The following is a 22,338-nucleotide window of genomic DNA, read 5'->3' on the forward strand; positions in this document are numbered from 1 at the left end:
CTCATTTGGATATTTAATGTGCCGCCATTTTTGCGAAAGAGGGGGGTTGTGCGCAAAAAGGAGCCGTGTAGCTGGCTCCTTTTTGTGCAAAAGCCCCTTGCGCAAAAATGGCAGCTCATTAAGTATGCAAATGAGGCGTGGCAATATTTCACATCTTTGTTTCATTTCCATATTCTCTTGCACAAGATGGAGCCATCTAGACGTAGCCCTGGAGTACAGGCACCCCATTACAGATTTAACAAACTACTATTGAAATATAATCATGAACTTTTGTGATTCTATATATTTTAGTCTCTATGGTGCCACAGAACCACTTCTTTTTTTTAAAGATACAGACCAACATGGCTACCCCTCTGGGTTTTTTTTTTTACTCTTGAAATGTTACTTGTAGCTCATTTAATCTACTATTGAAATACACCCATCTATGGGATGAAACACTTTAGCTAGCTACTTAATGCAAGGAGAAACACCATGCTACAGTTAGCAATAGCAGATGAAGAAGAGTATCATATCTAATAGAAATAACAGAAACATAGGTGAGCTTGAATGTAGATAATGTTGGATTTTAGCTCTTCTCCTCTAAAATGTCATGCAGTGTTTAATGACTTACAGTGGTCAAAACCTTGAGTTTTATGTCTTAAGCTAACTCTGCTGTCTGCAGCACTGAAGTGTCTCTTAACACCATGCTGGCCCATTGGTTCACTACTGTTTCAGAGGAAAGAATGTCATTTATTTAATTATCGATGTCGCCTCCTGCAGCGCATACTGTAGCTGTTTGCTGGCATGCTACCATCCAAATAGTAACTAGCCTTGACCTTTTTTAGTTTGGCAGATGCAAAGGGAATACAGCATAGGGTGGCAGGGCTGAAAGCCACAGAGAAAACTGTACCCAAAACCCTTGAGTAAGAAGGTGTGCTGAGTTAAAGTATCAGAAGGTATTATTTATCACTGAAATAGTTTTTGGCCGCTTTTTGCACTAGAGCTACCTTCACAGAAATGTGAGACTAGTCATGTTTGCATTAGCTAGCTACATAAAGGCCTACAGATCTCTAGTGCATACTCTGCAGAGGTCCTTGTTGCTAACAAGCATCCTAAATGTCTCATCTGAAGGGTTGTCTGAATAATTTGTTCTGTCTCTTCTTTGTGTAGAATTCACCTAGAAGACCTCAGCCAAAGTGTGCTGCTCCACATGACTGAAAAGCTTGGCTACAAGAATAGCGATGTAATCAACACTGTCCTCTCAAATAGGGCAAGCCACACTCTTGCCATATATTTTCTGCTTAATAAGAAACTAGAGCGCTATTTGACAGGCCTGCGAGTGAGTATTGCTTGTTACTGATTCTTTAAAACCACCACAACAATAATAATAATAGGATAAAAAGAGCGCTGTAGTATACATCATTTTTCCCACACACTAACTTGATTTTGAGTCTTTAAGGGTATGTCTACACTACCCCGCTAGTTCGAACTAGCGGGGTAATGTATGCATACCGAACGTGCAAATGAAGCCCGGGATTTGAATTTCCCGGGCTTTATTTGCATAAGCCGGCCGGCGCCATTTTTAAATGCTGGCTTGTTCGAACCCCGTGCCGCACGGCTACACGCGGCACAGGCTAGATAGTTCGAACTAGCAAGCCATTCCGAACTATCTGTACGCCTCGTGGAACGAGGTGTACAGATAGTTCGGAATGGCTTGCTAGTGGAACGAGGTGTACAGATAGTTCGGAATGGTTTGCTAGTTCGAACTATCTAGCCCGTGCCGCGTGTAGCCGCGCGGCACGGGGTTCGAACAAGCCGGCATTTAAAAATGGCGCCGGCCGGCTTATGCAAATAAAGCCCGGGAAATTCAAATCCCGGGCTTCATTTGCACGTTCGGTATGCATACATTACCCCGCTAGTTCGAACTAGCGGGGTAGTGTAGACATACCCTAACTTAGTAAAGTGTAGTCTCTTGAGATTCACTCTTTTTATAACATTAACTGTAAAAGAGAGATAATACTGGTAAAGAGATGACATTGATTCAGATAAGAATCAGTTGTGTGTACATAGTTATCAAATGTAGGCATTGTACAAAGGCTCCTGGGAAGACTCTTGGCTCACAGAAATAAAGTCTTTGCTATCTAAGACTTTTATTTTTGTCCTAGAGTTGTGGTGGGCTAATGCTTTTTAGATACAATTCTTCTGTTATTAAGAAATTATCCATTAATGGAATGTGATTCTTGGCAGGAGAGGTGGGGACAGTTTAATAACCATTAAAATGTGTGTGTTTGTTTTGAAGTGAAAACTTGAAGATAAAAGTCGTACTATACAATAATGTGCATGTGGAGTTTGTTGATTAATATTTAACCTTTTTGGTCCATGGCACAAAGCATTAATACTATACTGGGCTTGCATATGACCTTGGGTAAAAAATCTGACTGTCCAATTTGCAATGCAAGTTTCTTGCTATTGCATTCTCTTCATTCAGTTTCTGCATAAACCTCTCATTGGCATCAATAGATGTCTATGCTGGAGATGAGCGGGAACTTAATTCATTTTTTATTTTTGGAAAATAAAATGAAAATGTACATGCTTCATTTAAATCATTGCTCGGGGCTGGAGATGAAGGGTTCAGTATACAGGCTGTCCTGGGGAGAGAGGACTACCCCAGCCCTCTCTCGCTGCAGCAGCTTGGGGCCAGGTGAGAAGCACCTCTCCATGGCTGCTACAGCTCCAGCAGGCACATCTGGGGAGAAGTGCATGTCCCCCAGCTAGAGCAGATCCAGATTTGTCTGCCCCCAGCACTCCCCAGGCAGAGTGAGGAATGCAGCAAACTACACTTTCCTCTCGTTCCTTGATGAATGGGAACATCTAGCAGTGTTCCCATATGAATTGGAAGGGGGGGACTTCAGTCCATCCCCTCCTGTCTTATCTAATATGCACTTGGAGGATGGAAAGCTCGGGGTTGGGGCAGTCCCATATGGGGAAAATTTCCCCCAGCCAGCCCCTTTGTCCTGCTTAGTGATTCTGTCTCTTTTCTGTCTGCTTTTATGAGAAGCAATCCCATTCCAGGCACATCCCATTTTCCTGACACAACCAAACCCCTTACCTAGCTTTATGTTATGACAAGAGGAAGCTGTACACCGAATGTTGTGGTCCTAGCTCTTGCCGCTTATGAGGTGTTCTTGAACAAACAGATAGACACATGGACAGACTCACAAACTCTCTCAAAAATACAGTACATGACTAGAGTTGTGCAAAATATGCCGGTTTCACTTTGCAAGGCTTCTTGCAAACACCTTCGTTTGTTCTTTGGTGTTGGTCTCCTTAGGGTCACTTCCATGTTTCCAGTCTCTTTCCCCATAGCCCCCCTCCATGTTTGACTTTGAGGTTTGGATTCAAAGCAAAGGGCCACTGAAACCTGCAAGTTTCTCCAATTCTCGCATCAAAACAGTACAAAACTCTATAGTCCACCTAGTTCTGATTTGAGCCCATAACAGTGGAGATAAGCATGTACTAGATGTTGCCAACCTACCTTTTCTTTGAATGAGTGCAGCCTGTGTACCCTTTATACTGGGAAAGGCACCCTGCCTGCACCCCACCCCTTCTTGCTTGCTTAAAGGAGCCTAGCACTGCCAGCACTGGTAGTTTAGTGATTTCTAGCCACATAATGGGTGGCCTCCGGCAGGTGTATGGGGCATGTGAGGAGCTGCAGTCTACACTTCTTCCTGCAGCTCGCATTGGCTGGGAACAGTGAACCGTGGCCAATGGGAGCTGTGGGTGAACGTACCTATGGACGCAAGGTAAACAGTCTGTCTGGTGGCCCGCCAGCGACTTATCCTGATGAACTGCATGCGGCCGACTGACCACATGTTGCCCACCACTGTGCTAGTTTCTGTTTGATCTCAGAGGGATTCTGTACCTAATGAACGGCCATCGATTCTTTACTCCTCAGATCATAGTTGTATTAACAACATTCAGATGTGGTGATGATGATGTTATGCTGGCCATTTGGAGATGAGCATGAATGATATTTAAATACAATGGATCAAATTCATCATTGCCATACATTGGTGCAACTCTGCTGAAAGCCACAGAGAATTTGGCCCACCAGCAAGTAGTTTATCACTTTTTTCATTCTAATGATCTCACATTTTTTTTCTCTTCAACAGAAGTCTGATGTTCATGATGTTTGCTATAAGAACCAGCTATACCAGATAGAAAAATACAAGATGAACCAAGATGCCTATGAGGTAGAAGCTTATTATGATGCTACTTTGATACCAGACTGAATCTGAGAATTTCCCACTAGACTGTGATTAAAATTGATGGTGTTCTGGCTCAGGGAAAGGTGCGGGGAGGGGGGGAGGGGGAGAGAGGGGGGACGGAGAGAGAAAGGAAACCAAAATAATTCCAAGCCCAGAAATACAGTGAAACTTGCTTACAAAAGAGAGAGTTGCCAAACGACTCATTTCAAAAGAATTGCCAAGGAGGGTTGGGCATCTTCATAAAAGATGAAATGATTGATCTGCTTGCACAGAGCAAATGGACCTTTAAAAGTCAGAATAATACCCCCAACATGTCTGCCTAAATGTGAATCTTAGTGACATTGAAGAATATATGTTAGGGATGCAAATTTTTTAGACAGCAAATTGCACTTGTCCATTCATGTATGCTGAACCCCTCTTCAATTTGACTCTAAGAAGATTCCCAACAGCGACTAGTTAAAAATAACTGCTAGTCACAAAAGCTGTTCTGATCCTCCTCAGATATATTCTACTGTTATACAGACTACTTGGGGCTGTGTGAAATGTCTTAGGGATATTAAAAAAAACCCTTAGCGCTTCTACAACACCTTCTAGCTGTATCTCCCCAAGCACTTCACAAGAGTTAATTAAATTGAGCCTCACAAAATCCATGAGTGCTTGTCTCCCCCTCCAAGATAGAAGTTGCTCCCAGTTGGTGATGCATGTAACTTGCTGAGGAGGAGTAGAGCTCTCTGGGAGGTAGGAGCATTATCGTCTCCATTGTGCAAATAGGAAATCAAAGAACCAAGGACTTAAATAACTTGCCCAAGGTCACAGCCTTCACTACATTTGAGCCATGTAACTAAAAAAATTAGACAGTTCAACCCAGGTTCATTGACAGGCTGTGAGCAGAGCTGTTTGAAAAATGGGTATTTTTCACCATGAAAAACTAGGGTGAAGATTTCTAATTTTCTGTTTTTTCTTCAAAATTGTTGAGACTTGATCAAAAACAAAACCAGAAAACAAACAGTTTTAGACAATGCCAAAAGAAGTCAGTCCAAACCCACATTAAATTTGGGTTTGAATCAGTGCTTATTAACATTTATGAGAAATGTTCCAAGCAAAATAAAAACAAAAATGGGGATTTGGCACTTCGGAATGTTGCTGCCCTCAGCACCTACCCCTAAAGCTAGTCCTGGTTTTACAGGAACACTGCTGTCCTGTTATATGCCCAGTCCTACTATCCAGACTTCAGAAACAGTTTTGTGTAAGAATGCCTGTTTGGGCCTATCATTGCACACTAAGGCGATGTCTAGACTGCAGGCTTCTTTCGAAAGAGGCTCTTTCGAAAGCATCTTTCGAAAGAGCCTCTTTCAAAAGATTGCGTCTAGACTGCAGGTGGATCTTTCGAAAGAGAAATCCGCTTTTTCGAAAGAGAGCACCCAGCGAGTCTGGATGCTCTCTTTCGAAGACGGCCTGTTTACATTGAAGAACGCCTTCTTTCGAAAGAGGAACTTTCGAAAGAAGGCGTTCTTCCTCGTGAAACGAGGTTTACCGCCATCGAAAGAAAAGCCGCGTTCTTTCGAAATAATTTCGAAAGAACGCGGCTTGAGTCTGGACGCAGGGGAAGTTTTTTCGGGAAAAGGCTACTTTTCCCGAAAAAAACCCCGAGTCTGGACACGGCCTAAGGGTGTGTCTAGACTACAGGGTTTTGTTGACAAAAGTCCACTTTTGTCAACAAAACTATACCTGCATCTACACTGCCGCTGAGTTCTGTCGACATAACGTCAACAGAACTCAGCAGTTTTGTCGACGGCTGTAAACCTTATTCTACGAGGAATAACGCATTTTGTCGACAGAGTTCTGTCGACAGAAGGCATTAATGCATCTACACTGTCCTTTGCGTCTACACTCTCATGTGGACAGAGCGGCTTGCTTTGTCAACAGAACTGGATGTAGTCTAGACACTCTTTGTCGACAGAAGCTTTGTCGACAGTATCTGTCGACAAAAGCCTGTAGTCTAGACGTACCCTTAGGCAGCAATGGGCAGCCGAGACTAGAGAATGGGCCCTCCTTCGTCTCAGTTAGCCACAAGATTGGAATCCAGTGGTGAACAGCCTGTGGGTCACATGCAGCCCAATAGGGTTCCACCTACAGGCAGCCTGCACACCCCTTCTCTGCCCCCTTCCCTCATGTCTCTCATGCACTGGGGTAATGGAGCCCCGCACTTACCTACTCCTCACCTTCCCTCCCAAAGCTTGAACACCGTGAATCAGCCAATTCACAGCACTCCAAAAGTGCTGGCAGAGTGTGGGCGGAGTGGGGATGGAGCACAAATCAGGCAATTCATGGCATTTGGAAGGTGCTGGGAGGGAGGGGAATGGAGTAAGAAGTGTGGGGCTCCAGCGCCCCAGTGCATGAGAGGCATAGGGCAAAAGGGCAGAGCGGAGGTGCATGAGCTGCAGGTAGAATCCTCTGCCTGCAGGCTGCAGGTTGCCCACAACTACGCTAGTGGCTTTGACTACAGGTTAAGTCTGTTCCTGGACTAAAGAGCCCCGGTGAAAGGCCAGCAGCTGGGAGTTCTGCCAGGGCTGGGAGCCTTTCTGGGCTGGTGGTGGAATGGCCAGGAGCCCTACTGGGCTGGCAGCCATGGGGCAGAGAGCAGAGGGACTGGGAGCCACATCCATAAGCCCTGCTGGCAGCTCAGTGGTGGTGGGGCTGGCAGCTAACAGCCCAGCCGGGCCAATGACGACAGGAACGGCAGTCCTGCAGGGGCCAGGAGTCCAGCCAGACCAGCAGGGAGACCAGATCTTCCCTGGCCTGGCAAACTCCCTTGTTTGAGTCTGGTCAGGTCCGGGGTGGCCCTAGACGAGCTGCCAGCAACTGGCGCCCTAGGCAAACCATGCAATCAGCACCCCCATCTCCAAACCCCTCAATGATATTGTGCCACCATTTGGTGCCCCATTTAACTTGGCACCCTAGGTGACTGCCTAGTTCGTCTATATGGATGGGCCACCCCTGGTCAGGTCCCAAGGGTGCCAGACCAGGGAGGTCCAATTTGTATTATTTATTATTTGTATTACTACAGAGGCACATCATTGTGGTAGGCATTGTAGAAATGTTCTCTGCTATCAAGACTTGTTTCATCCTTGTGTTGGGTCCTAGGAGTGTAAAAACACTATTGGTAAAAGCCACTCTTTGGTTTTATACCATTCTGCAATCTGCTAGGACTGTTACATTTGGTGATAGAAGACATAGACTCAGAGCTGGAAGAGACCTCAGGAGGTCAAATGCTTCTTTGCAGAAAGAGGTATGATGGTGGTGGCCATAGTGTTATTAAAAATGGGTTCCAAAATGAAAATTACACAGGCACATTTATATTGTGGCTCGTTTTGTTTAGTTTTGTTTTTTTAAAACGCATTTACCAATTTACTAGACAAATTAAATTGCAAGCCATATGGAATTCTCAGGGCGAAACATGTGCTGCATTTTATTTATATAAAGAGTACATACTTTATTTAAAATGTATCAGCTGTGGATAAATTGAGCAATTATTTTTCAAGATGTACCCGAGAACTTTTTAGAGCCAAATTCTGCTCTGTGCACACATGGGTTCCCAGTACAATCACTGGGAGCCACTAATGTGGTCCTGGGATGGAATTTAGGTGTTAGCTTATTATTTACATGTGTGTATCATCTATATGTGGATGTATAATAATGAATTTTGTAAAAATATACACTTGTATTTTTATATACATGGAAAAAAAACTTGTTGGCAAATAGTACAAAGATAGAAACACAGAGATGAAGAAATAATGGCAGTGCTACCATGATTTTGCAATATACTGTCTCCTGGCTAAGGGGTTGTTGCATATTCCCTCTGTAGCCTGGTCTGCAGACAGTTTTTTATATCGATATATAAGTATTTTGGTGAGGGTTTTTTAACTGAAATAACTATACTGGTACAGCCAGTAGTGTGGACACAGTTATACTGACATAGCTTCTTCATCTAGGGATGTAATAGTGTAGTCAAGTAACCGAGAAACAAAAGCATATTGGTTAATGCTATAGACTACATGCATTCCTCCCCCACCCCCGCCTGTAAATATTTTAGCAGGCTTGCCAGAAGCCAGGCTCAGTCCTGGCTTGCGCTGGGTCTGGGACCTACCCCTGCTGCGCTCTGTATTTAAAGAGTATTAGGAGCCAGGTAGGCAGGCAGCCCGGCTCAGTTCCGGCTCATGCTGGGTCCAGGAGCTCAGACCCACCCCTCCTGGACAGGAGCTGCTGCCAACCTGCACTGCTGCCTCTGTATCAGAGGTAGCAATGCAGAGTGACAGGCAGCCAGTCCATGAGGAGAGCTGTTTTTTAAACTGGCTCCCTCCTGTTCTGAAGGCAGACATGGAAGCCTTCTCTCCCTTATAAATAAGGTGCAGTATAAAATTATTGTATCTTATAAATACTAAAATCTGGCCCATAAAGAGTGGAAAAGACATATCAAATACTTTCTTAAGATAGTAATTTTTGTTACCTCGTGTCACTGTGCTTCCCCAGAAGCCCTGACCATGTGACTGCTCTATGAAATAGGGGGGTGGTGACTCCATCCCCACATGCCTCCTGTACCAGTGTCCGCCTGCCACCCCCAGCCTGCCCAGTCCATGTGCCTACCACATGGTTTGGCTCTGTGTTGCCTGGCCTGGCCACAGCACTTGGGGGATGCGCTGTAGGTCCCCCTTTTGCCCCCCGAGCAAGCGACTCTGGCGAGTGCTGATGACCCGGGCCAGCACGCTGACCCAGGAGCTCCATCTCTGCGCACCCCCTGGAGCAGTGTCCGCTTGCCTCCGGGCCCCACCCCAGCCTGCCCGGCCCATGCACTTACCGCGCAGCTTGGCTCTGTGCAGCCCCAGCTCAGGCACATTCTCCTGGGCCTGTCACGAGCTGGGCAGGTCTGGTACCTCGGCCACTCCCCCAGCTCCCCGGAGCAGCAGCTCTGCGTGCTGGGCTCTCTGGGCTCGCCACAGAGCAAAACTGCCCCAACAGGCCCATGTGGAAAGGCTGGGCTGGGGGTGGGCTGTGGCTTCTGCAGCAGTGGCCGGGGCTGTGCTGCCTGGCCTGGTGGTGCTCCTGGGAGGGGAGAGGGGGGTGCAACTCGACGAATTCATGGGTGGGAGCAGGGTGTGTGTAGGAAGGGAGGAAAGGGGATAAGGGTGTTTGTGGGGATGGGTGCTGTGTTAAGGAGGGATGGTGAAGGTAAGAGGGATATAGGAATGGAGGCAGAGGGAGTGGCAGTGTGAGGGTGAGGAGAGGTTAGGGAAGGATGAGGGTGTAGGAATGGAGGAAGGAGGTGGGGTAGGGATTGGTAGTGTGGAGTGGGAAGGAGGAGGGGTTAGGGAGGATGGTGAGTGCAGGAATGGAGGCAGGGGGATCAAATTGAAATACAGGTTGCGGGGGGGGGGAGGAGGAAGAGCAGGGGTGGACCTGGCCTTGGCCCTGCCCAATGACCCTGGGGGGGGAGACTGAGCTGACCCAGCCTCGGCCCTGCCCTATGGTCAGCAGCTAGGGGGAGAGCCAGGGCTGCTTACCTCCAGAGATGGCGAGGGGGGGTGAGCATAGTTAGCAGAGGGCACCACCCCCTAGTATTCCTGAACAGAAGATGAATTCTTAGCACTCTGAAAAAGAAAATGTTCAGAAATAACTTATCTAAAAATAATCATTACCCTATAACTGAACCCTTTTCTATACTGACCCTTACCTTAAGAAATGCTTCATGATGGAGATGTCCTTTGAGTGTCTTTTCAGATTCTTTGGGAAATTTAGTGTCCATCTCCTTATTCTCTCAAGAAAGGTGTACAGTACTTACAAACTAACCCTTATTGGGCTTATTTGGGAGCTCCCAGTTTGACTGTGTTCTTCCATCACTGCTGCAAATATGAGCATCCCTCTCGCTCTGCCTTTCAGCTCCAAAGAGAAACATGGGTGCCCTAGTACCTAGATAAGTGATGTAGCTGTGTTGCCATGGAGATACCAGGCAGACATCTCCTAAGGTTCTGCAGCACCTGGCTGAATTTTTTCCATATCACTTTAGCAATGTAAAAAAATGCAAATGTAAGTGACTGTGGTTATGGCTAGTGTAGAAGTATTGTGATAGGCCAGGGGCTGTTAGCATCACAAGTTCCCTTTCGTGTAGGGCTCTATGGAGGGGGAAGTTAGCAGCAAGTTCTGCAGTGGTGTTGCTGCTGTGAACTGGTGTGCAAAGAGCTCCAAGATGCATGTTCCCCACCTGAAAAGGCTTGTTTCATATTTATATTCAGAAGAGCTAGGTAGGGAAGAAGGAAAGAGTGTTAGGAAGGACTCAGAGATTGGGAGTAGTAGAGCTAAAGTAAAAGTGCTCCATGTACAGCAGGGATAGGGAACCTTTTTTGGGTGGGGGGACCGCTGACCCACAGAAAAATTAGTCTAGGGCTGCACAAAAGTGATAGGCAAAAAAAAAAAAAAAGTCACCGACATGGCCCCCAACTGAGAAGCAGAAAGACACTCCCCACATTCTCCCAGTTAGTAGATTTTGTGGGCCTCCCTAGGCTCTGGGGTGGGGTTAAAAATGAGGGGTTCAGTGTGTAGAAGGGGACTGCCAGGAAACAGGCTTAGGGTGTGGGGTTTGGCTAAGAGGGAGGGTGCAGGAGCCTCGAGGGCCGGGTCCGGGCAAGACGGGCCATATGTTCCCCACCACGGTATACAGGATCCATGGAGGCTGGATTGGGTATCATGCTCCCCATGCAAAGTAGCTGCCATAGTCAGATTCAGATTTGGAGGGACCTGAAGGAATTCTAGCACAATGAGCTAGTGCTGTGGTCCTATCATAACAATAGATAAAGCCAATATAAACACCAATTATCTTCCTTTTAAATTTATTGCTAGGATTAGAGTAGATTTTGGGGTTGAGGTCAGGACAGGAAATAGCATAGAATGAGGTAATGCCAAATACCCCAAAGTATAGATTACTGGGACAGCTCTTTCATTGTGTGAGCTGGATGTATATAGTTTATTGAAGGCTGAACATTTATAGCTCCACTGAAGGAAATCTTCCTTTCCTTTTCAAAATATAATGGCATTTGGCACCTTGGGATTCAGGATTTTTTTCTTTTTAGAGGAAATAGACCTAGTAAATTTAAAAAATAATTAAAAGATCATTTCCAGCATCTGACCAGGGTGAAGTAACTCTCTGATAACACAGGATATGTGGATTTCCTTTTCACATGGGTACTTGAGTCTGTGCAATACGGCTGTGTTACAGCTCTATAGAAATGTTACAGAAGCATGAATGTAATATAATGTCAGGGTCACTTGGAACATGTTTTAGAGAAAAACAGAGTTCTGGTTTAGCTCTGTTTGTTGTACCACTAGACTAAAAATAATTGCCATATTGAAATGTTCTTGCTAATGCTGTATCAACCAAAATGCAGATCCTTCCCTTAAAATACCAAATAGCTGTTGACAATCTTGATGGCCTTTTTGTGTTTCTATTTCACCACTTTTTCCTCACAAGTACCTTTTAATAAATGCTTCTGAAAGAATGCCAGTTTCTGCTGGGTTTGGCATCATAGTTGCAGAGCCTCATGTAACTATTCAACATGATGGGCAGGGAATTAACAGTACAACTCCCACTGGCTTTATTTTTATGATCTATTATTTATACCATGCCATGTGTGTGCATGGTATTTTGCAGACATACAAGAAGGCAAAGTATCTGCTTCAAAGAATTGACAGAATGGACAGAATGAGAGATGAGCAGCTAAAACCACATGCAATTCATTATCCATGTAGGAGTTAATCTGATCATTTGCACATAATCCACAGCCCGTGTGAGAGAGGTTTTGTTGCTTAGTAGAGATCTCCAGAGATGCTTTAGATTCTGAGATGTCTACTTCAGCCCTAAAAATGCCTGTTACAGCTTTTTTAATAGGCCATAAAGCCTAAAATGTGTAGATCTTCTTTGCATCCCTGATGCCCTTCCTTGGGAGAATTCAACCTTCTAAAGTTCAAAAAGTAGTAACCATGGGGAAATAATTGAGAGCTCCTTCTTGTGGTCCATGGATAGCAACAAAATGATGTACCTGAGCCTTGGGAATTATTAAAATGGACTTTGCCAACCTATTTTCCTAATGTATTTTCTAGTGAGCTAGTCTCAAAGTTGTTTAAAGAGCCCCCAGCACAGTGGTTCTTAAACTTTTTGGCCTGTGGACCACCTAGCTCAATGTAAACCTGTCCATGGACCATCAGTTGCTAATGGAAACTCACCATTAATTACAGAATTACCCCCGAACCATTTTGCTAGTGTATTGGAGAATGCTCGGCAGAATGGTTTAATTTAAATTATTAAACAGATTAAACATTTTAACTTTTTCATGTTAGTTTATCAAACTCAATTTTAAATAAAGTAAAATATTAATTTATGTCCAACACAAAAGGTTTCAATGTTTTCTTTATTTATGGCAGGTGTGGGAAACCTTTTTTGGGTCGGGGGCCACTGACCCACAGAAAAATCAGTTGGGGACCTCAAAAGTGAGAAGCAAAAAAACTCCAAAACTTCCCTGCCCTCACTGATTTGGTCCCCAAGTGAGACATCTCATTCCTCTGGCACTCCAGCCCTACTGGGCAAGGGGAAGGGACAGAGAGTACTGAGGTTCAAGGGTTCCCATAGGCCAGATTTACTTTTCTGAGGTTCTGGAGTTAGTGGATTTTATAGACCCTCTTAGGCTCTGGGGTGGGGACAAAAATGAGAGGTTTGGTGTGCAGACAGGGCTGCGAATGTGTGGGATAGGGTTGGGGTGCAGTATCTGGTAGCGAGGTGGGGTGCAAAAGGGAGAGAAGTTGTGAGGTCTGGGTGGGAGGTAGGATGCAGAAGCAGGCTGCAAGTAGGGTGTCTGGCCAGGGGGAGTGACCAGAAGCAAGGGAAGGTGCAGTATGTAGCCAGAAGGGTGGGTGCAAGGAGCAACGGTGGATGCAGGAGCAGGGTGGGGGTAGGGTGTCTGGCCAGAATGGAAGCAGTCTGGCCAGGAAGGAGGATGCAGGGTCTGGCCATGAGGGAGGGGCAGGAGTGGACCGGGGGTAGGGTGTCTGGCCAAGAGGGGGCTTGGGTTAGAGTACAGGTGCAGGGAGATGGGGGCAGGGAGTGCCTGTGGATAAAGCTGGGGGACAGAGTGGCTAAAGGGTTTCAGGGGATGCGGGGCCAGGTGCCCTTGGGAATAGGGCTGGAGTCAGGGTGGCTTGAGGGGTGGGTTCAGAGAAATGGGAGGGTAGGGAACAGGGGGGCTGGGTGCAGCACAGCAAGGTGGGGGTGGATGGGTGACCCCAGCAGGTCCAGCCCTCCTGGGGGCAGTGTCCCATGGGCATCCAGGCCATGGCCCTCGGGGGGGGGGGGCAGACGCTGAGGTGGCTTGGCCCCTTCCCCCAGACCGAGTCCCTGTGGGTGCAAAGCGCCGAGGGATCCCAAGCTCCCACCTGCATCCTGCATGTGCAGGGTCCTCAGCCCCAGCGCCACCTCCTCCAGCGCGGCGCAGCCTAACCTGCTGCTGGGGAAGGGAGAGGGTGCTGGCTGCTCACCAGCCGGGCCCTGCGCAACCCAACCTACAGCCTGTCCCATGGGAGAAAATGAGGGCCATGCTGCTCTTCCCATGGGAACCAAGAGCTTGGCGGTGCCTAGATGAGGCAGACACCCAACGGTGGGCAGGACTTTTTCACGGAGGGGGCGGGGCGGCGGTCCTCCACATATAGCTTTGTGGCCACATGGGTGGGCAGGGGGTGAGTTTACTTTTTTCACCTCCCCACGTGCCTGCTGGAGCTGGTGCTGCAGCCTCGCAGCTGCACGCCACCCACAAGGGTCCAGCAGCAGCACGAACTCCCCACTGCGTGTGGATGGGGTCTGAGCCCCCACCACAGACCACACTTTGTGAACAATTGCACTAAAGGATTTGAAACTAACTTCTGTGTCTTCATCGAAACTGGTTTTCCTATATTACATGTGTGTACTAATTTGTTACTGTAGGGATAGCAATGAAATGAGTGCTGATGCCATTATTTTTTTTATAGCAAAATATTAAGGAGTTTACAGCAACACGAAGAGAGTCATTTTAAAAACAATGCACAACTTTTTTTCCAGCCCCTTCCCTAGTCATCTCCAAAAAGGAACAGACAGTTCCAAAAGTGCATCAGGCAAAATTTTCCTAAGGCAGTGTAAGATTCTTGCACTCTAGCAACTAAATCTAAATGTGAAAGCAAATCTGGTACATGATTTTCCAAGGTAAATTAGAATCTGCAGCTTCCACTAAAATCAAGGGAGTTGAGGTACTCTGTGCCTTGCAGAATCAAGCCCTTACATTTAAAAAAAAAATCCTGTTAATTCATTTCAATTTAAAAACAAAATTTTGAAAATTAGGATCTTTTCACTTACCTTTTGAGTCCTAAAGCTCAGTATGTGCTTTTCCTCCCCTCTGTCAGTTGATATAAAATCATTTGTTTTAAGATGTATGGATTTGTCATGTTTAAAGGTCAAGGCCTTAATCATGCAGTGAGCACCAGTCAGGCACACAGAGTTCATTACAGGATTGGAGCCTTACAGGCTTAATTGTCAACTCTTGTTCATCTTGGGTAGACGCTTTTGCACAGCAGCTGTAAATTGTTACCAAATCTGAATGTCTGTATTTTACATCCAGTTGGACTCATTCTCCACTGATGTATGTGGCTATGCAAAGTGCAAGACAGTGGAGTATCAGGTCCTGAATCTAGGGTTGCCAGATGGTTGAACCAAAACAAACACTGGGGAAAAAATTCTGTTGAGGGGAAAAAAAAGGCCGGGGGGGGGGGAGACCCAAAGTTGTTGAGCAAAAAAAAGATTCTGACTTATTAAGCAAAAATAGAACATAAAAAATAAATAATAAAACAGCTTGACCCCTTTCAGAGTGAGTGCAGAGTTAGAATGGGGATAGGAACAGGGGAGCAGTTGAGCATTCCCCTTGGTCTATAGGCTTTTTGCTGGCAGCCATTTTGCGTTCTTGTTCAAGCCAGAACTTAGCTTCCCTGTGAAACCAAGTAAGCCTGGGGTCAGGGGCTGGGGATGTCGGGGGGAGGAGGCTGGGGAGTGGGCCCAGGCCCGGGCACCTAGAGTTGCCAGGTATCCGGTATTTTTGTCTCCTGGCTGGGAAAAAAATCAGAAAATACTGGACATTTTAGGTGTCCTGTATTTTCTGAATTTTTTACCGGACAGGAGGCAAAAATACTGGACTGTCTGGATCAATACCGGACACCTGGCAACCCTACCTGACTCTGCAGGATCAGGTCCATATTCTTCAGGCCTGGGCTCAGACAGAATGTAAATGACCTGGGAATTTAAATGCCTTTAAAACTTCATAGCTCACCTTTTAAAATGTCGGAGGAAATAAAATAAGGAGAAATCAAAGGAATTATGTTTAAATGTGGAAGCAAACTTCAGATGTGCAAAAACACAAAATTTCATGTTCTTACTTCAGAACTTCTCCTAGGATTGAGTGGCCTGTGAAGAAAGAGCTTTCCTTTTGTCTGAGTCTGTGAAAACAGTTTTCACACTGCATGAGTTTCAATGTAGATGAGAGTCATGAAATCACGTTTCACAGATCAGAAGAAAATATTACATGGAGGATGTAGTTATTTTGAGTAGCCAGATGCATTCCTGGTAAATCTTTGAATACAGCTAGATAAGTGGTGTTTTTATTTCTGTGTTTTCTTAGGAAGCTTAAACTTTTTAAAATAAACCAAACAATTTTTGTTTGTTTTGTAACAAAGGACAAAAAGCAAAAAGACCAAGAAAAGAAAGGGGAGCTTCTCCACCGTCCACATCCAAAAAAAACAGAGAAACATTCACCTTCTTACAGACAGCCCTCCTCCTGCCTTATCTCACAGTTACAGAACACCAAGGCACTGCTGAAAGATCGAAAAATCACCAAGACCAGTGTTCCTGAGAAAGGTTAGTAAAAGAGTCTTGTGTGTGTGTTGTGCATGCTACCTGCCACACGTAGAAGGAAGTTGTAATAAGAGGGGATTGAACAAAAAATCATGCTTTAAACACAATTTCCTAAAGAGACAATGACAATTTTGGATAATCACAAACTTTTGGTTTTGTATCTCTTCTGCTTTGCTGTGTAATAGAGTAGCCATGGCTTTGTTTAAAGTCTTGCTTCCTCTACACATATAAAAAAGTGTAAAATCACCTTTACTTTATACGAGCTCTTTAAAAGCAACTGCAGCTTCCCCAGAACCCTGTTGATTTGGTCAGCAGATGAGTGAACCCGACAAAGATTTTTTTTCTGCTGCCCATGGAATACAGTAGGAGTGAAATAAAAGGGAGCAAGGAAAGCAACCACTGAGAGAGCAGAGGAGAGTTCTGGTAACCAAGAGCAGCTGCAGAAAACAGAGGGGAATGATTGCATGGTAAAGGAAGGGATAAACAGCCAGCCAGTAGGGAAGGAGAGGGAAAACCCAAACCACAATAAACCCTTCAAACAAAAACAAAGCAAGAAAGCTAAATATTTAAGACCAGAGACAGAGCCCAGAAACTTGTTAATTGTGCTGGAGGGGAGGCAAGCTGGTGAGAGAGCCGGTGGGTGGGAGGAAGCACTGCAGGGTGTGACAAGACAAAGGAATTGAAGAGAAGAGTAGTCAATAGGGAAAATGGGATAGTGTATATGTGGAGCAAGCGGGGGGAGGGAGGACCAACGCTGGCAGTGAGAGAAGGGAGTGAATAATATGTTTGTGGGAGGTTAAACCCAGATGTTTGTGGAGACCTACAACATCTCCTGTGTTAAACCTATATTTAGCATATGTTTTCCAGTTAACTGACGTTTTATTCATTTGATCATTAAGCTTGCTTGCTTAGTGTTATAAAGGGATTTGTCAGGCCATGGTGCGAACTGCCATAACATAACAGTAATCCACATGGCTGGTCAGAAATGGTACCTATTTTCCATGAAAAATTTCAAAAGTAATGACAAATTTTAATTTTGTTGACATTTTAATAAGATTTTTTGCAAATAAAATATTTTCCACGTTTTCTTTTTTTTCCTGTCTCCTTTTTTCTGAAATGAAAATCTTTCACATTCTGACTAGAACAAAATACTAGAACAAAATGTTCTCACTCACTTGACAAATATTTTGGCAAAATCTTTTGACCAGTTTAAGAAAACAGATCACTTGGACAAAATCCCATCAGTATGTCCCAGATGAACGCAGCTAATGAACATCCCCCATGCATGCACCCACAGATCTCCACCCCTTGCCCAGTTGTCGCCTTTCCTAAAGTCCCAAGGAAATGGATAAAAGCTTTGAAGTGTGTCTTGATGGTCAGCAGACATGAGCTATTTCAGACCAAGGATACTTTAAAGCTGTAGGATCCTATGAAAAATGCTTTATTGCCAGTCTTATCTCCTTTAAATCAAGTGGAATCTAGCTAAAGAGCTTCTATGATTTGCTTTTCACAAACACAACAAAAATTGTTTTGTCTCACATTGGTTTTAGTTGCATTCAGTTTGGTGGTGGTAGCTGTGAACATTTAGCATAAACTAAGGAGAATTCTGGGTTGTACTGTTATTTTATTAGTGGTTCAGATTATGAAAACCTTGTTCTATTTGTATTTAGCCCTTTTTCAGGCAAAATTCCCACTGAAATCAATGAATGAAAATGTGTTGAATTTTACTGTGTGAATATGGAAATGCAGTTTTACAAATTTACATCTGTGAACCATTGTCCAGTGGGAGTAAATACTTCAGGATTAACCTCCTTTTCATTACCTGCATCTCAGGGCATTCAGTGGATAAAAGGTTCAGTCCCTGTGAAGAACCATGCAATGCTCTAATAAGAATGAACAATAAATAAATAAAAAAAGGAAATACCCGATTTCCTAGGCTTTGCTCAAAAGTTCATGAGTAATTCAAACTACTAAGGATGTCAATGTGTGGTTGTGTATTTCACGCCCTCTTCTTACTGTGTCAATGCACTTCCTGCCACTTATTTCACTAGCAGGTAAGAAACCCACAGAACAACTATGTAAGTCCAAAATAAAAATCAAAGCATTAACTACTTGATCACTGCACTTTGTATATCCTGCTAGGACATTTGGTTTCTACACTACATCCATCCTGCCAGCTAAACCTTCTGTGGAATGTAAGGTCAAGCACCCTCTGCCCTAGGCCAGAGCAAGTATTAGAGAATGTCATTCACTTTTCTTTTCCTTTTGCTTTGTAGATTCTGCTGGTGGTTTAAGCCCTTATCATGAACCCATGGCAACCAAGACAGGTTGTGTCACTTCCTACTCTCTTGAATATCTTGAAATCCAGCCACCTCTTCCAAGGACTCCTAGACTCCTTAAGAGACAAGATTCTCCTCCGCAAGAATCTGCAAGCAACAGAAGCCAGACAAAGGATTCCCCTTTGATTCTGAATATTGTGCATTCTTTTGAATCTGTTGATAGAGAGGACCAAATAGACCAGATTTCCCCTTCTCATCAGTATAGAATTTTGAGCTCACCAGTGAATTTTGCTTATAAAAGCTCAAGTGAAAGGACACTATCTCCACTTCTCCAACCTGGAAGTGCATCTCCTGTTAAAACTCCAGTTCATGGCACTCAGCTCTCTTTCACGTATGAAGAAAAGACAAGTCCCCTGAGTGAAGAAGTCACATCTCCTACTCAGCTAACTTCAAATAATCTCTCCAATCCTTTGGGGAGCCCTAACTGTGTTAAAAGCAGAGGCAGATTTCCCATGATGGGGATCGGACAGATGCTACGGAAAAGGAATCAAACAATGCAGTCAACCACTGACAAGCCGCTGGAAGCAAGAATGCCTCAGTTGCAGCACATGAATCCAGCACAGATTTCATTTAATGCAGCTGATGCTGTGAATGGCCAATGTTAACCTGCCGCTTTTGAAAGCCTGGATTTGCAGTGCTGCTTTCTTGGGCTTCAGATGTGACAGAAGAAGAGAAAACTTCAGGCATGATGGTCTCCCTATATATTATAGCAGCCTGCCTGGCAAATCAAAGGTCTGCTTATAATGTTTTGATGGTTCTGGTTACTGAAATCAAAAGAAGAGGGCCCACTTATGCTGTTAGGAAGATTTAGCAACAGTGACACTCATTTGGTTTGACTCTACAGTGAAATGTCTTAAAAGATCTACAGAAAATCTACATAAGGCGTTGCTAAATTCTAGTATGACATACAGTTTTTAGCATCAAAAGAACAGCCAGCATAAAAACTTGATTCAGTGTTGTTACCTGTGTTAATAAATTTGCCCTTGACTGCTGGTCCCAGACAGGAACTGTGGTTGAGATGACAATTGGTCTCATATAGTACTGACACGGGTATTGTTCATGTAGTTCAAGAAGAGGAAAAACACTAGGGACTTCATTGCTGAGATCAAGAAGTACACTTCTAAGTCAAGAACAGGCTCCACCAAAAAGGAAAAGCAGATCAGTGGGAACTTGGAATAAAAGCATGCGTTCTAGACGTTCAGAGCAAGTGAAGTTTTAATTGTTAAAGCAGATTTTACTGTTAACCTTACAAAATAGATAATAGTTGAATCTCTTTTCTTTTTTTTTAAAGAAAATGTTCATTTTATAGGAGATGTTACAGAAAAAAACATTTTCAAACTAATTTGATCCAATTGATATTTTCCTGCTCAATTCATGAGACAGGTCTGCAAGTGGATGATTAAAACAATAGTCAAAACTGCAACATGGTCATTTAAATAATCCAGTCACCTCTGATTTTTGTATTTGTATTAGTTCTGTGGAAGACTTAATGGGAGAATTGCATTAACCTCTGTTTTAGCAAAATAGCATTGGACATACATGAAGGCTTCTCCAAGAAAATGCAGTGAATTTGAGTTAAAAGGACACACCAGTGCCATTTCAGATTGCAAGGATGGTAATGCAGTTGGTACCAAAAATTTAGTTGTATTCTGAGCTGTGAAGATTAACTTCCTAACAGGAAACATATTCTACACACTGGCATTCTTTTTCTAAGTAAATAATACATCTGAATAAAGAGGTTAATGATTTTGGTTAATTTTTTTTTTTCAAATCATTTGCTATAAACTTAGAAGGTTTAACCAAATACTATGTTGTGGTTTGTCTGTACTGTACTTGAATATGTGTTGTGTGTGCAGGACTGTTTGATAGCTTTTAGCACTAACCTGATCAGTGGCAAGTCGCCACCAATTGTGTATGTGCTTTCCCCTCCACACTTGTAGTCAGTGGGTTTTAATGCCTTTTTAAAAGACCAGGCTGAAAAAAATTGGCTCAGGGGATTGGTAATGAAATATGGGGACTTTCATCTCAAGATCATCACTCTGAATCTGTATAATTATTATTCATATTACAATAGCAGTAGAGTCCTAACTGACAAAGGAGCCAGCCTCATTGTGCTAGATTCTGTGCAAAAGTATACTAGAAGACATTACCTGCTCTGAAGAGCTTTTGGTCTAAACCGAAAAGTCAGACAAAGGACGGGAGGGGAAATGGAAGCACAGGGAGGTGGGGGGACTTGCCCACAGTATGTCAGTGACAGAGCCCTGAGTATAAACCTGATGTCCTAACACCCAACCCAATACCCTATTCTCTAGGCCACACTGCTTCCTAAGTTTCTACTTCTGCTTGATGACCTATGTGACATGAGGTAATGGTTAGTCCAACTGCTGCTAAGATAGATTGCCATCTCCCTCCAATAACACCCACATTTGGAACTCTTGGCTGGCAGTACCAACAGAGAGGCAGGGCTTGAATGGAGCTTTCAGACCGGAACTAGAATATACAGAGATGTATAATAGGCCCCCAGAGAGTTCAAATGGTATTTGAAAAAAATAACTAAAAGCATTTTCAAACATTTTGGATGTTTGAAGTATCCTATTAAATTTGCACCGATGCATCCTCTGGGTCCATTTTACTGCTGCCATCTGTGTGAAACATCGGCTATCTTTTGGAAAAACATATTTACATTAAGAACCTGAAAATTCTTGCGTTCGAGTCCAGAGAAGTGAGAAAAATTCTTTGTATGCTTCAGAGTTGTGTACCTAAGTACGTTGCAAATACTAACTTAAACTACAAACTCAGGTTTCTTTAGAACCCAATAGAAGGTTGGGGGAAGCAGAAAAGAGAAGTGTATTTTTTGTGAACTCACAGTAAATGTATGTAAGTATCAATGAAAACGAAAAAGTTAAATCTTCTATTATTTTATTATATTTATATAGAATATACAAGTTTTACATTGGTAAGCATCAGTATGTATCCAACTTAGCCAGCAGCTATTTACTATCAATCTGCAGAGACCACAAAAGAAAGTTACAGACCTATAGTAGTGTAAATTCTAGGAAAAAACAGGTGATCCATTTTCTCATTCTTTAGCAAAAATATATTTGCTATCATTATTAAACGTATGTGCTTTTACATGAGATCTCAATGGAATGCTGATTTTATGTCCAAGGCCACCCTGCAGCATATGTACCAAAATGACAGTATCTATATAATTATCACATTAACTTCACCCATGAAAAGCTTTTGCTTTAAATCCAGCAGTTGGCTGTTGCCAATAGGCTCTGATCCAACTAAGAAACAATTAAGCAACTCTGGTGGCCGCCCTGGGCAGATCACAGTTTCACTACCTCAAGCCTCCATTTAGCATGGGAGCCAGTAAGGCCTTATGTCAATGGCACATCTTATTTCTGATTCCTGGCATTTGGGCAGGAGCTGTGACTTTAGATCAGGGAACTGTGATTAGCTCCTTGACACAGGCAACTTCTCCCAGTCCTCCCCCTGCCGCTTCATTTGCTTTGCTGAATGGAGCTCGGACACATGAGCAAATCAAGTCCCTACTTCTTTCTTCTTTTTTTTAGCCAACCACAAAACTTTTAAAATTAAACTGTCCCTAACTACTAAATCTATGGGCCAAACTCATCAGGAATTGGGCACAACTCTATTGATTTAAAGCGAGTTACTCTTTCTTACAGCAGTGGTGAATTTGCCTGACTGCTCATTTTCTTTAATACTTCGTTTCCTCACCTGGTCAGTTTTCTTTCCCCCATCCCAACTCCAGAGCACA

The 22,338-nt window shown here is 43.9% G+C and overlaps 1 protein-coding gene across 1 annotated transcript in view; it reads left to right on the forward strand.

The window, feature by feature from the left end:
- The window catches only part of HUNK (hormonally up-regulated Neu-associated kinase), an 89,902-nt gene extending 69,597 nt beyond the window's left edge, over window positions 1–20,305 (forward strand). Inside the window, exons 7-10 of the mRNA XM_075910712.1 lie at window positions 1,150–1,318; window positions 4,152–4,232; window positions 16,038–16,218; window positions 18,492–20,305. Coding sequence (XP_075766827.1) covers window positions 1,150–1,318; window positions 4,152–4,232; window positions 16,038–16,218; window positions 18,492–19,159 — 1,099 coding nt within the window. The 3' untranslated portion in view covers window positions 19,160–20,305. The remainder of the gene's footprint in view (window positions 1–1,149; window positions 1,319–4,151; window positions 4,233–16,037; window positions 16,219–18,491) is intronic.
- Window positions 20,306–22,338: the final 2,033 nt, after the last annotated feature.

This window comes from Pelodiscus sinensis, chromosome 1 (genome assembly GCF_049634645.1).
Source record: "Pelodiscus sinensis isolate JC-2024 chromosome 1, ASM4963464v1, whole genome shotgun sequence".
Lineage (NCBI taxonomy): Eukaryota > Metazoa > Chordata > Testudines > Trionychidae > Pelodiscus > Pelodiscus sinensis.